The 15,726-nt window shown below is 43.1% G+C and overlaps 1 protein-coding gene across 2 annotated transcripts in view; it reads left to right on the forward strand.

The window, feature by feature from the left end:
• The first annotated feature begins 1,066 nt into the window (after nt 1-1,066).
• The window catches only part of LOC147441905 (uncharacterized), a 190,710-nt gene continuing 176,050 nt past the window's right edge, over nt 1,067-15,726 (forward strand). The window contains exons 1-3 of one of the 2 annotated variants that reach the window (XM_086528304.1): nt 1,067-1,321; nt 1,422-1,856; nt 2,483-2,967. In XM_086528304.1, coding sequence (XP_086384430.1) covers nt 1,067-1,321; nt 1,422-1,856; nt 2,483-2,967 — 1,175 coding nt within the window. Of the gene's footprint in view, nt 1,857-2,482; nt 2,968-15,726 lie in introns of both variants that reach the window. The other variant, XM_086528303.1, reaches the window with a different exon arrangement.

Consider the following 15,726-nt stretch of genomic DNA (forward strand, 5'->3'; position numbering starts at 1 on the left):
AGACGTGTCTCGGCTTGATATCGTGTCGTTTTTAGTTTCAAAAATACCGTTTCCATCTTGACTAACAGGTCTTGAGTTCAAGTCTCCTTGTTGGATAGATCTTTAAGGTCTCTTGGGACAGTTTCCTGTGACGAAAATACTCTTCTTCTTCTTCTTCCTCTCTCGTTGTCTGTTGTTGTGCCCCTGTTCCCTCTCTTATGTTATGCTCCTTGCAACCGGAGGTATTTTGGGAGTATCGAAAATTTGAAGGGCATTTTGGGAGTTTATGGCAAAGTATTACTGGGGCAGCTGGCAGAAGAGTGGTGCCACGATTTGCAGGCAATCGAGGGCAGGTGTCGCCCAAGGCGAGGTTGACGGGCGCGATCGGGGGGAGGGGACTGAGTGCGCCTAGAGGAGCGCACGCAAGACCGAAAATGCCATGCAAGCTCCTCTCTCTCTCTCTCTCTCTCTCTCTCTCTCTCTCGTCTCTGCAAGGCAATCCTGAGAGCAACACCATGTTGCTCTACTAGAAAACGTAGGCATGCGACGTGCGTGAGCACATGAAAATGCGAGCCGTGCGTGGCAAGACAGTGGAGGCGAATAGATCTAGAGCACAATTGAGGAGGGCACGATGGTGAGCGAACACACATACCAAAGCGAGGCAGCAAGACAGATACGAGAATGAGGGAAGGTGCAAGGGCAGCTGTGCACCGAGGGGAGGGTGACTGCGTGGGAACAATAGGAGTGCAGCACTTTTGCTTTCAAATAGGTTTGGGAAACCCATTAATTAGTTTGATTGGAAGAAAGGGAAAGGAAAGGGTGAGGAAAAAAAAAGGAAAGGAAAAGGAAGGGGGGGGGGGGGGGGGGGGGGGTTTTGTTTTTTTTAATGGTTAAGAGCACCCTAGACATGTAGCCTAGTGGTCAAGCTTAAGTCTTATTCTCTCTAAGTGATGATATCAAATCCTACCCATTATGAATGGTTTTAAATTGTGAGTGCATTGGAGATGCTAAAGCATCTTAGGAAGATTCTATGTAATGAAAAGTGAAAGTAGAGCCGGCAGTAGTACCTAAATAACTAGAAGAGCACATGGATGCTTTTTTGAAGCCAATGCATGATTGGAAAAGTGAGCTTCTAGATGTTGCAGACTCATTATTGGTGGAACTCGACGTCTATCAAGAGCGTAGTCAAAAAGTCTCGGAAGCTTACGTCATGTTGCTCGCAAGTGTTTGGGAGGATCAAATTTTTAATGATGATGATGATTTTGTATATAGTTTTGGTGATGGACGAGGCAATTTGCCCATTCGATTTGGACCAAGCTTAGCCTTGAGAATCTGGGATGATGTAACAAATTTTTCTTTCTAATATCTTCACCGCAAATTTATCAAAATATAAAAACCGTAACCTTCAAATCCGTTTTTTGTGACGTTGGCAAGAAAGGAAGAAGGCGCGCCCTGTGGAGAGTTGTCGAGAGTTTCATGACGAGCTGAAGCTTTTGTCGATGGCGGCATCAGCTTCTGGTACACACCAATTGGAATTACGCGCTCTTTCTCAGGGTTTCTGCTACCTCAGAAATGTATCTGCTTCCTCTTCTGCTTCTCCAGCCTGGCTCCAACGTTTTGCAATCATTCTGGAGTACGGTCTTGTTTTCTTCGACCCTGCAGCAGGTCGTGGCTCACCTGTGGACAAAATACGTGCACGTGATTTGCAGGGTGCTCGTCTTCTTTCAGAGGACCCTAATGGCTGTACCTTGGAAATCTTCCTTGCTCCCCTAACCACTTTACATGTCCATCTGAGCAATGCCTATATGACCAAGCAGTGGCTTAATATCCTTCTTCACGTCGTTATTACGGGCTCTGCTGCTTTTCCACCTCCTCAGGTATACATTTCTGTGGTCTTCTGTCTGGTTTGGGAGGAATGGCATGCCTTCTTCAATCTCAGTTCGTGCCTTTGCCATTCCTTCTGTAGACATTTCACACCCATTTAAGCCATGCTCCATTTTAGGCGAGGGTCTGAGCGAGGATTTCATGCAGAACCACAATCTCAATTAGGGCTAAGGGTATATGTAATTTAGCTTGTTTACATTATAGTTGTAATTTACAGCGAAGCGTTTCAATGGGGCCGTCTCTGAGTCGAGATTCTATTTGTGACACAAGTTCAATTATGTTTACTGAAAGAAGACAACTGTTTTGTTACTTTGTGTCTTGAGCATTCTCTTTGCCTTTTGGATAAGAGTACTATTTTCTAACTTTTGAGCTACCGGAAGCCAACATACTTTTTCAATGAATTTGGATGTATCGCCCACAATGGCCATTCTGACTCTTGCATCCAAGGACCTATAGTCTTGGATTTGTTGGTTTGGAGTTTATAAAAGGGTTGATAGTTTTGGTGTTGATCTTTGCTTTAGGCAAAAATACTCAATTGTTTAGACTCATCCCAAAAATATGTAGAGACTTATTTTTTGTGAAATTTTTTCTCATGTGCTACTGGTTTGTTTTCGGATAGGACGGTAAAGGATCAACCAAGGACACAGGAGCACTTTTGCATAGAGCTTCCCAAAGACAGGGCACAAGACAGTCATTCACCACTGATGACCAGCCAACTTATCATCAGCCTAGAGAGCAGAACAAATTACTTACTCATGCAGATACAAACGGTTTGGAAGTCGACCCAGAGACCAAGCATTCGATTAAACACGGTCAAACCTTCAAGATGCACGAACCCCTTTGTGTACATAAACAACCGTCAAGACCAAGTCGGGACAGGATTTGGGCTACATGCCTAGGCTTGCAGGAGCCTCTGGTCAACAGCTCCTTGATATTCCATCCATTAGATGTGGCACGTAAAAATGGTCTCTCAAATCTTTCTGCAGAATTTGGAGTAGTAGAACCTAATTATCAAACAGAAATCAAGGCAGTAAGGGCCTGTTTGCAAGTGGACAACAAATGCCGAGAATCACAGCATCTGGAGCTTCCGGATGCAGCACTTAGGTAGGAACCTGCACCTTTTTGAAGAGCTTAATCAATCAGCTCATTACCCTTGAGAGAGGTTAACCAGTAAGAGATACACACACTTTTTTTTAGTAATATTAAATTGAGTCACTAATGGGAAACCTCAAAATGAGGAAAACCCATAGAAAACATTACATGCGGTAAATAAAAAACAATCAAAGTAGAGCTCGTAATGAAGGGAGGAGAGCTCATTTAAGTCACTGGCAAATTTAAGTGACCGTCAAAGAGAGGTTTTCAAGTGGAATACATAATCCACCTGGACCTGTTGAAACATAAGAAAATTACGTGCTTTCCAAACTGTCCAAAGCAGTCATAATCTTACCCAATAAAAAAAGTATGCATATGATCGAAGCAGCGGCAGAAGCACTCCAAAAAGCCAAAAATATCGAACAAAAGGTATCCCAGGGAAACGAGTGCGAAGACATGTAGAGATGTAATACACAAACCGCTCGTATGAGAAAAAAACCACAATAATTGTGGAATATTGTGAGTGTCGGCACCACAACGAACACATTGCGAGGAAGCCAGATTGAAGAGATTCGCCAGTTGGGAGAACCCGAATAATACATCTCCACATAAACAATCGCTCTTTCAAGGGAAGTTTAGCATGCCACACTTTCATGACTTTGTTGCACCACCATATAGTACCTTTATTTATATTCCATACCACATTACAATGTTCCTCTTACCCTTTTCGCAGATAAAGAGAGGATCAAGGAACCAACATAATGCCAATCACAAAGTCGATCCTCAGCAGTGAGTGACAGAATGGGAGATCTAGAATCAACAATATTCTTCCATGTGTGTCTATAATGCATTTCAAGACCAAAGGTAAGAGTAGCTGTAACAAGGGACATGCATCACGTGCAACGGAAAAGAACAGACTGAACAACTTTAAGCACTTCAAATAACAACTGAACTGAAAGAGATAGATGACACGAGACAAAGAGTGGCGGAGTTCCACCCCACGAGAGCACTGGCCCCAAAGGTTGGCCTTCCTTTCGGTATTTCTTTATATTGCTTGAACCCAGTACAACGCCGGTACTCTAGACTTTGCACTTTCTTGAGGAAGCATGCTAGAGAATGAGCCCTTGGCTCATATTTAAAGGCCTTTGGCCATGAAAAGCAGTTACATGAAAAGCTACAAACTAAAAAGCATCAGGCCCAAAAACGTTTAGCCCAAAAAGTTGCCAACGTGAATTATGGAAATCCGTACACTTGTCACGTCGGCACCTGCCACCAACGCAAAACGCGGAAATCTGTACTACTGCCATGTCATCATGTCAGCGTGAATTTTGGGTTGTGCCACGTCATCAGCTGCTCGCAAGGTATTGAGTGTGTGTGGTCTTGCTTTATATTAATGTCTTTGTCACTTGGACCCCATCGGACGGGGTCCCATAAGTTGGTGGGAACTCTTCTTTAAACAAATAGGCCACTTGGCAAGACTTTGTAACTTCTTCTGCTGCTTCCTCTTAGGGTTTAGGCCCCTCGGTCGGGATTTGCAAGTTGGCTTCGCTCTTCAGTGGCTTGACATGTCACGTCAGCAGTTTGTGACATCAGCTTCTCGAAATGAGAGTCAGCGTTGACAACATCTGATATCGCATTAATGCCTTTTTGAGCGAGAGATAAAATATGCCTGTCTGGGAGATTGCTGGTCTGATAAAAAACTAAACTCTAGTCTGAGAAAATTGCTACTCGCCTCATCCCAACCATGCCACGACAAAACTGCTTCGTGACTTGTTTGCTACAAGACTGGAAGTGAGGGGGCAACCCGGAATCGTAGCTTCAAATTTTCCAAAAACCACATCCCAATATGAAGGCTGCCAATGACCAAAAGTAGGTGTAGAAACCGCATGAGAATATAAAAAAGCAAACATCAGTGTCCACTGCTGTTTTTGTTCCACCAATACCAATAACAACATGGCCTTGCTTGCAATAACATGGAAACACAAATGTAAAATATACAAACCACCACAATGCTTTGGAGTACATAGTTTATCCATAGCAAGCAGTTGCAACTCTTTTTTGTGGAAGCAAGTAGACCAAAAATGGTCCAAAATCCAAGACATGAAAGCACGAAGATGACGAGGTGGCCAATGCAACAACGGTAGAAAAAAATGCATGTATGCCATCAAGATGAAGTGCACTATTCTGAGTCGTACATGTAGCGGCAAGGTCAATTTCCAATACTGTAATTTATATCTAATTTTATGCGCAACCCAATCCAATTGTTTGGCATTGTTTACCGATCAAGCCAAAGGGTATCCAAGATGCAGCACAATTTGATCAAGCTTCACAATCTCACCTAGCCATAATATGGAATGCCAATCCATTTGATGCAATGGCAAAAGATTAGATTTTTGTAAGTTAACATGAAGACAAAGAGATAATCCATAAATGTGAAAGACATCCATGATACATCGAACATCATCGTTGATTTTCTGGCGAGAACATGGAATCATCCAGCATACGCTTGGGCTTCAAAATGATTGCAAGATGGTAATTCCAATCCATGTTATTGACTAGATGCCGTCAAGGAGTCCAAATAAAGCAATAGAGGATGAGTGGCAATAGCATACAACATGGCACTTAAAGGACATCCTTGCTTGACCAAATGACCAAGACCCCACAATTGCGTTAGCTCACCATCAATTATATCCGAAGATTGACTATGTTCATAAGAAAGTAGACCACATGACACCTTCTGAAACCAAAGCCCCAACTCGCCATGATCTGTGCAACGAACTCCCGATGAACAATGTCAAATGCTTTCTCTATATCAACCTACATGATAAGTAAATCTTGTCTAGTGTATTTTGCATACTTAATATCGATGAAAGCATTAGCAAGATTATGTCACAAAGTGATGACGTGGCATGACCAATTGGAGGAGAAATGTTGAGAGAAACTGAATGGACTAACTTGAAGAACTTATGAAGCATCAACCATGGGACCCAAAACCCTAAAAGACAAAAGCTTGAACCCTGAAAGAGATGGGACCCAAAACCCTAAAAGACAAAAGCTTGAACCCTGAAAGAGATTTTCATAAAGATGCACTGACATGCTGACGTGGCACATTGTATGGATTGCTGACGTGGCAGGACTATGGATTTTCAGATTTTACACTACTGTGCTGACGTGGCAAGACTGTACGGTTTTCCGCAAATTATGTTGGCAGCTTTTGTAACTCTGAGCGCTAGCTTTTGTGGACCAAAGCTTTTGGGGTTCAATGCTTTTGAACTGATTGCTTTTGGGGCTATGCTACTGGGCATCCCTTGTAAGTTTATAAGAGCCCTTGGACCTCCCACTCTTCAGAGCATCTGGATGCAGAGTCTGAGAGCAGAGAAATAATAAATAATAAAGAAAAACCGAAAAGGACGCCAGTCTTTAGGGCCACTGCTTCTGGGCACAGAACTCCGCCGTGCCGTGTCGATTGTCTCTCTCTCTCTCTCTTAAAGTTTAGTGATTTTGAAGTTTCTGTTCGTGCGTTGCTATTGATTTCTCGCTTAGAGTGTCCAAGCCTATAACCTATGGTGTCAAAGCTCATAAAGATTCTTCTTCTACGGAAGATCCGATCCCGTTTGCAGCACACAGACTCTCGAGGAGAATCTGACAGAGCAGAGCAGACGAGATTTTGTTTGTGAAAGAATCTTCGTGTCTCGACCCCGGACTTATTAGCCACTGCAACCCTTCGTCCATCGCGCATCGAACGTGCTCCTGTCTTCATCGCTCTGTCTTAAGGGTCATAAGCCATAAAGGACCCAAGAGTACACATGGGTTCTCGCGAAGAATCTGACAGAGATGACACCTCTCAGTGGGAAGGCGAAGAAAAGTTGAATCCCGGCGCGGGAGTTGAAGAAAAGAATGAAGAATTGGGCAAAGTTTTCAGTGGAGAAATTTGCTAGAGCGGAGTATAAATGTCCATTGCAGGTTGACACGTGTGTGAAAAGATTGATGAAGTACTCCGAGAACCCAAATATGTGAAGTATCTGAAGACTTACCCAATGGATGAGATTCACGCGAGATGGCGAGAGGCCATTGATTCTCCTCTCAGCTCGGGGAGAAAGCTGAAAGGACAAACGAGTGCAGAAAAGCGGAAGTTGTACTCACAGAAAGAGCTGGACAGAGCTCTTGAAAAGAAGACGAACTAGATAATGAAAGGCTTGAAGCACTCTTGGAAGAAGATGAAATCGGTGGATTTCCCCAGTTATTCGGGCCGGAAGTTGAGTTTCGAGGTGGCAAGCAGATCCAAGAAGCGTGCTTCTTTCAAGGATGACTCAAATTTTTCTTTATCTTCAGAGAGTTCGGATAGTTCATCATCCTCTAGTTCTAATGAGAGTGAGAAAAGGCGGAAGAAGCGGAGAAAAAGCAAGAAAAGCAGACTTCTGAAAGAGTCTAGAAGGCATGGGAGGCCCTCTAGCAGCTCGGAGGAGGAGAGCTTGTCCTCTTTTGTCAGTGACCAGATGAGCAAGAAGACCAAGGAGTTCAAGAAAGGGGGTCAGGTCCTCAGGTTTGAGACGTTTTCAGGTTACCTGGACTCCCATCGAGCCCTTAGGTTTTTATAGCAGTTTGACGTCGCCGCTTTTGGAGGTTGATTCACGGAACACTCCAAGGTGCGAAGGGCGGCATCTTACTTGAAGGGAACTGCACAAACCTAGTTGTCTACTCTGTTGTTACTCAAAGAAGCACCAGGGGCGTGGGTAAAATTCAAGAAAAGCCTCATGTCAACTTGGATATTAGATGAATATGAAAGAGGTGTTATCACGGCTTCACTTGAGAATGACTAAGAAAGATACATTGGATGACTACTGCCAAAGGTTTTGGGATACTTATTTGCTAGTGTCTTCATTTCACAAGATTACTTTGAGAGACCAAATTGAGCGGTTTTGTTGTGGTTTGCCAAAAGAGATTCGAGAGTGTTGTCTAAATAGAAGTATGATTCTATTCAGAGACTTATGGGACATGCTAAGCAAGGATTTGGAATGCATGCCGGCTTTGACTTATCTTATGGACATGATAGTATCCACCTCAACATGGTAAGAGTATGTCAGTGAAGAGAATGACTCAGGGGAACTGGATGACAGCTCATCATAGGATTCTGGAGTTGTAAGAGAATCAAATGGTAGCACATCCGAGGGTTCTGACAAACCAAGGGAAACAGATAAAAGTTCATCAGAGGATTCTGGAGAAGAAATGGGTTTAGATGATAGTGTGCCTCAGGGTTTCAGCGATTGAGACTGACGTGTCAACATATAGGGGAGGCTAGTGAGGCTATCCACAATCCCAAGTCACAAGGAAAGAAAAGTGAAAGGTAAAGTGATACGGCGGTTCTTAGTCAAGTTTAAGAACTATCCGGCATTGGATGTGAAGTGGATGAAGGAGGAGGACCTAGCATATACTCCTCAGATTTTGGGACTCTACCTTGACGCTTTTGGTCTAGCTTCGACTATCCAAGAATTCTCGATGATCATCGGGTTGAATCTGGTGCAGCCGAGACTGCACAAGAGGGGAGTTATTCCACTCCTTTGTCACAGATTACCCAGATGGAATAAAATCATTGATTTCCTTTGTGATTTCAGGGATACTGACGGGCTGACAGTATTTTGCTGACAGTATTTTGTTGTATGACTGACTTTATGAAAAGAAGTACTTCGACATGAGAAATCCTAAAATGAATATGTTTTATGTGGTCTTTCATGTGTGTATTGTTAGAGACATATAGAGAAAGATTAAATGTTGGCAACATTTTGTTTGATGAATGATTGGAACTTAGTGCATCAAGACTCTGTTAGAGATCGGTGAGATTTGGATGTGATGCCTAAGTGAATGAAATTCTAGTGCATCAAGATGTCTATTTGGATGAGATGACTGGATACTATTGTGAGTTCATCAAGAGTTCCGGAAGGATGAGATGGCTACAGAGTGATCTAGGTGGATCAAGGGTTCTGGACGAAATGAGATGGCCAGATTGAATGATTGAAAACATGGTGTTCAGTGTGAACTAAGTGTGTGATTTGTGAACTGCAGCTATGTGGATGTACTGTCTTGTGGGGATGGTCATGGGCATGGTTTGCTTGATTGAAATGTAAAAGGATATTAATCTGATAGTGACATGATTTAGTAGATCAAGACATCCGTGAAAAAATCAGTGTGCTTTGGATGTGATTGCTAAATAGTTACAATGATCAGGATTTGTATCTAAGACCCTCCACATAAATGTGATTGATCAGTGATTGATGTCTTTTGAGAAGTGTTGGATTGGTGGAGTCTGGGCATGAGTACATAGAGTCAGTGTCTATTGAAGAAAGTTTGTCTTTTGGCTGTTTTTGCAGGCGTAATTGAGGGCGATTATAATTCTTTCAAGAAGGGGAATGTCACAAAGTGATGATGTGGCATGACCAACTGGAAGAGAAATGGCCAAGTGGACTAGAGAAACTGAACGGATTAACTTGAAGAAGTTATGAAGCACCGGCTGTGGGGCTCAAAACCCTAAAAGATAGAAGCTTGAATCCCGAAAGAGTTTTCTATAAAACGCACTGACATGCTGACGTGGCAGATTGTACGGATTGCTGACGTGGCAAGACTGTACGGATTTCCGGATTTATGCTGTTGTGGTGAAATGTGTTGCTAAATTGGCTTTATCTGACAGAAAAATAATTCTAAATGAATTATTGGATTTATAAGTGAGAGGGTTTTCTCGCTTGGAACACTAAGAAACTAATTCTAAATGAATTATTGGAATTTTAAGTGAGAGGGTTTTTCTCACTGGAGACATCCGAGTACAGAGTATTCCTAGTGCGCCATTCAAAGTAATGACGGGAGCACTGTGAATGGGAATATCTGTAAGGCCACCAAGAACGCGTACTTCTGATGCGTCACATCGGATGGGTGACAGGGAGCATCGGGAAGAAGTATCCGACCATCCGGGAACGGACATCTCTGATGCGTCATAGGATGGGTGACATAGAGCATCGTGAAGGAGATTGTACCGTAAGTTCGGTAGGAAAGGACTAGGTGATGGGTATTCCTTATGCGTCACAAGGTGGGTGACGAGTGCATCGGAAAGGGGATATCCATAGTCGAGAGGAAATCCGAACTGGAAAAGAGGAATACGCGTAAAGACGCAAGCACAAGAATAAAGATGGGTTCTGAGAAGCTTTTCTTAAAAAGCGGAATATTTTAACGAGTTTTTCGGGAAGAGCAGACGCTTTCCCGCGAGGAATCTATGTTTGCATTGCATTCGTGCATGTGGTTGCATCTAGGGACGCCTGGGAAGTGCTGTGAAAGCATTGTTTTTAACTGGTTTTATTGAGTTTTTGGGCAGGTTCAGACCAATTTTAAAAATATGCCGGCCGTCCACTTAATAAGTTATTAAGTGGGCAGCCACTTAGAAAATAAAGCAACAAAACTAGCCAACGAATTCTCTCTCCCTATTTCGGGTCGAACAGAAAAAAAAAAAAACAAAAATTTGAAAAAAAAAAAAAGGGCCGCGATCTCTCTGCGAGCAGCTATTCGTGCCGTGGTGAAGGAGCTATAAAAGCACCACATGCCCTCACTGAAGGGGGTTACCAACGCCAGCAAGAGAAGACTCTGCCGCCAGAAGACGCGAGAGATCGCGCGAGAGTACGAAGCACGGAAGTCGCTTTTCCCGCGCAAGAGCGACAGGTATCTATTGTGGATTCGCCATATGAATTGTTGTCGTGTGTTTGCGTGTGTGTTTGCAGGTACTTCATTGCGAAGGAGAAGCGAGAAGGCTTCGGCCTATGCTTTGGAATTCCGGAAACGGAATTCAGAAATTGTCTACGGAGTCTCAACTCCGAGTACATACGGAAAAAGGATTGAGAGCTTGTCTCGCGGATTTCCCTTACGGGAAGGAACGACCATCGAGTCAGAGATTTAGAACGGAGGGGTTTTCTCCGGTTCTTGTGCTTGTAAAAAGATTCTCCCTAATAAAGAATTCTCTTTAAGGGGGGGGACCAACCCATCTTCTAGTCCCCCAGTACTGTGTCGATCTTCTCACTCTCTCTCACACACTATCTATTTCTCTCTATATCCTTTGGCTTCAGTATTAAGTGATAAATTCTATTTATCCGAGTATATTTTATATTGTTATGCGCTCCCGTTTGTGACAGTGGTATCAGAGCATGGTCTCCTCTCTTTCTTTGTAAAGGAGGACGACTCTGGGAAGATATGGGAAGAAGCCATGACAAGCCAAGAGAGAGGTAAGCAGGCGGAAACCTAAGTCTTGCAGGAAAAGCTCGCAGAGTTGGAAATTTTTTTCTCTCTGCAAGAAGACGACACAAGACTTGGGATTCTCTGAGAAGGCGACAAGAGCATGATGCTCAAGAACCGAGAGAATCTCAAGAGCGGAATGCTCAATATACTTCAGAATCCAGAAAATATCCATGAACGTCAATCCAGAATTATAGCCATGAAATCCCGTCATTTCGGGAAGGATATGAAGAAGGTCTCTAGACCTAGGAACACTCCAGTGACCAGTCAAGTTTGATACTTTTGACGGAAGGGAAGATGTCCTGAAAGCTAGTGCTTTCATTCGACAATTTGAAGTTGCCTTTGTAAATGGCAATTTCTGAGAAGCGTTGAAGGTGAGGCATGTGACCAAACACCTCAAGGGGATTGCAAGTACTTGGTGGTATACCAAAGCTCTGCAAGGAACTTACAACAAGACTTGGATTCAATTCAAGGCTTAATCTTCGGACAAAATTTTTTTCCTCTACACTTTGTGGAAGGCATCTAAGAAGATTGGGATCGGTTTTCCCAATAGGAACACGAGCGAGTCAAAGCAAGCAGTGGTTCACTCTTGCCAAGGTAGCTCCATTCTTGATCCTCTCTAAGGAAGGAAAGATGAACATATTCAACAAAGGTCTTTTGCCCGAATTTTGTAAACGCATCTGCAAGATACTTTGCAGCAGATAGTGGAGTCAGCAATAAAAGCTGAAAGTGTACACCTTAGTGTACATAGAATACAATCCCTGCAGTGGGACGAGAACCATTGAACGCAGAGACAACGAATTTTTGTTACCTCTCCTCAAAGGATACATTGCTATTCGGAGAAAGTTTGGAGTAAGGGAATTCAATCGAATTCTTGAATAGAAGACCCTCAAAAAGTGAGAGGGCAGGTCTTTGATCAAAGTTACATCTTTGAGGAAATCATAAAGTGCATGGTGCTTGTTTGCTCTTTTGCACGAGGTATGGTTATGTCTGACCAGGACTACTCACTCTCGAGTGTTTATGAGAGTAGGATCAATTTGAAACATTGTTTTCTAAGATGAATTGGTTTGCTCAACTAGCCGGAAGGTCAACTACTGATTTGGTATCCGGTAATTCTCGAATAGATTACCTGCTCTACCCTGGGTAGGAAAATTATGAAGGAACCATTCTGAGCTTTTTCAGCAGAGAAAAGCTTTCATTAAGCTTGAATACTCTTTAAGCCCACACCCTCTACCCAGTAAGGGAAGATATGGTAGTGCTTTACGCACAAGTGAATGAACACTCTCTTTACGAGGGGAGGAAGAAGCGACGACTACGACCTGTGCTCGAGGAATCCAAGGGTTGAAATCCTAGATTATTTGATGAGCGGGTTTTGCTCTAAGATCGAGCCAAGGGATCGTCAAGTTGAGTGTCTTCGCTCTAAGGATCTTACGAAGGGAAGGTAATTTTCCAGGCTCATTGAAACTTATGTACACATTTGGGTACATGGATAACACACGAAGATGCAGACCTATGCTAAGGTGGGTCATCTACCAATCGAATTTTTTTCTGCTGAACGGAATGAAATGAACCAACTTTCTTTTTAGGAACTGGACGGGAGTTTGTTATACTCTCTTGAGCGCCTTTTTGCGTGCAAGGATATTCTAACACGAGAATCTCTATTTGAGATGTATTCGATAGAAGGAATTTGAGTTTCTCTACGGAGAAGAGGTTTTCTGATGGTTGTTGATCATTAAGTACGCTATGTGCTTTTACCATTACAGTAGCAACTTTTGGTTGCGGTATATGTTTCTCCATGAGCAGGTAAAGTAGCATTTACACGTTGCTGGAATAAATTCGAACTATTCTGTTCGTAAGAATATAATCCGTCAACCGTTTCAAAATGGTAAGAATTACAAATGGGAGAACATCCCTGAGAATCAAAGAGGGATCGCTCTATTGTGAACCGGGTTTGAACGTACGTTCAAAAAATGCTATGGCTATAATCCTATCTGCTTGAGATTTTGCAACGCATCATTGATGCTCGCAAGGTGAATCATTTTTTTATGATTCTGTAAGGAAGAGACGCTAATGGGCGTCGGGAAGACACTGCTGGTGATAATAACTCGCAGGAGGAAAAGATTGGAAGGAAGTGCCGCCGTGCACAAAGAATCTTCGGATTGGAACCGTCCGCCGACGTTGAGCGATGGCCCGGAACAAGAACCTTCTTTAATGTGATCGCAAACTTTGTTTGTGAAAGAAAGACATCGGGCTTAATGCTCTATGACTTGGACATTCTCTATGTGGGAGGACACAAGAGGTTTAATATCCTCTGGACTAACAACGCAGGATTATGCGCAAGGACAGATACCTAGATTGATTTCTAGGAAGATTATTCTTCTCGAATTTGAGAAGACGGAATCAAGTTAAGAGAGTCTCGGATAAGGAAACTTTGGATCATAACAATTGGCCTACCCAAAGCAAAGGCTCCGCTATAAGAACTTACTTTGGTAAAATGGCACACTTTGTCTGCCACAGGAAGATTCACATGAGCTTAATGCTCTCGACATGCCCTATGCGGGAGGACAGAAGAGGTTTAATATCCTCAGGACTAATAGCGCAAGGTTATGCGCAAGGACATAGACCTAAATTTATTTTTAAGAATATGATTCTTCTCGGGATTGAGAAGGTGGAATTGAGTTAACAGATTCTCGGAAAGACGCGAATGACGAGTTCTTACATGGCTCGTAAGTTTAATGAATGGTGAAGGATATCCTCGAGGTACTAGAGGAAGGACATGAACCGGTAAGGTAAGTATTGAATTATTGAATTTATGTTTAGTTTAATTTTTAAGTTCTCTTTTGAGAAAGGACCAGCTCAACTCACCATTCAACTCACCATTGAGCAAGATTTGAAATTTTCTGGTTTCTCCCCGGCAGTTCAATTGGACCTCTACAGTTGAGGACAACTGTTTATAAGTGAGAGGGATGTTGCTAAATTGGCTTTATCTGACAGAAAAATAATTCTAAATGAATTATTGGATTTATAAGTGAGAGGGTTTTCTCGCTTGGAACACCAAGAAACTAATTCTAAATGAATTATTGGAATTTTAAGTGAGAGGGTTTTTCTCACTGGAGACATCCGAGTACAGAGTATTCCTAGTGCGTCATTCAAAGTAATGACGGGAGCACTGTGAACGGGAATATCTGTAAGGCCACCAAGAACGCGTACTTCTGATGCGTCACATCGGATGGGTGATAGGGAGCATCGGGAAGAAGTATCCGACCATCCGGGAACGGACATCTCTGATGCGTCATAGGATGGGTGACATAGAGCATCGTGAAGGAGATTGTACCATAAGTTCGGTAGGAAAGGACTAGGTGATGGGTATTCCTGATGCGTCACAAGGTGGGTGACGGGTGCATCAGAAAGGGGATATCCATAGTCGAGAGGAAATCCGAACTGGAAAAGAGGAATACGCGTAAAGACGCAAGCACAAGAATAAAGATGGGTTCTGAGAAGCTTTTCTTAAAAAGCGGAATATTTTAACGAGTTTTTCGGGAAGAGCAGATGCTTTTCCGTGAGGAATCTATGTTTGCATTGCATTCGTGCATGTGGTTGCATCCAGGGACGCCTGGGAAGTGCTGTGAAAGCATTGTTTTTAACTTATAAGGTTTTATTGAGTTTTTGGGCAGGTTCAGACCAATTTTAAAAATATGCCGGCCGTCCAGTTAATAAGTGGGCAGCCACTTAGAAAATAAAGCAACAAAACCAGCCAACGAATTCTCTCTCCCTATTTCGGGTCGAACAGAAAAAAAAAAAAACAAAAATTTGGAAAAAAAAAAAGGCCGCGATCTCTCTGCGAGCAGCTATTCGTGCCGTGGTGAAGGAGCTATAAAAGCACCACATGCCCTCACCGAAGGGGGTTACCAACGCCAGCAAGAGAAGACTTTGCCGCCAGATGACGCGAGAGATCGCGCGAGACTATGAAGCACGGAAGTCGCTTTTCCCGCGCAAGAGCGACAGATATCTATTGTGGATTCGCCATATGAACTGTTGTCGCGTGTTTGCGTGTGTGTTTGCAGGTACTTCATCGCGAAGGAGAAGCGAGAAGACTTCGGCCTACGCTTGGGAATTCCGGAAACAGAATTCGGAAATTGTCTGCGGAGTCTCAACTCCGAGTACATACGGAAAAAGGATTGAGAGCTTGTCTCTCGGATTTCCCTTACTGGAAGGAACGACCATCGAGTCAGAGATTTGGAACGGAGGGGTTTTCTCCGGTTCTTGTGCTTGTAAAAAGATTCTCCCTAATAAAGAATTCTCTTTAAGGGGGGGGACTAGCCCATCTTCTAGTCCCCAGTACTGTGTCGATCTTCTCACTCTCTCTCTCACACTATCTATTTCTCTCTATATCCTTTGGCTTCAGTATTAAGTGATAAATTCTATTTATCCGAGTATATTTTATATTGTTATGCGCTCCCGCTCCCGTTTGTGACAATGTGGTAGGCTGTACGTATTTTTGCAAAT

Source organism: Adiantum capillus-veneris, chromosome 14 (genome assembly GCF_014529385.1).
Source record: "Adiantum capillus-veneris isolate H3 chromosome 14, ASM1452938v2, whole genome shotgun sequence".
NCBI classification, from domain to species: Eukaryota; Viridiplantae; Streptophyta; class Polypodiopsida; order Polypodiales; family Pteridaceae; genus Adiantum; species Adiantum capillus-veneris.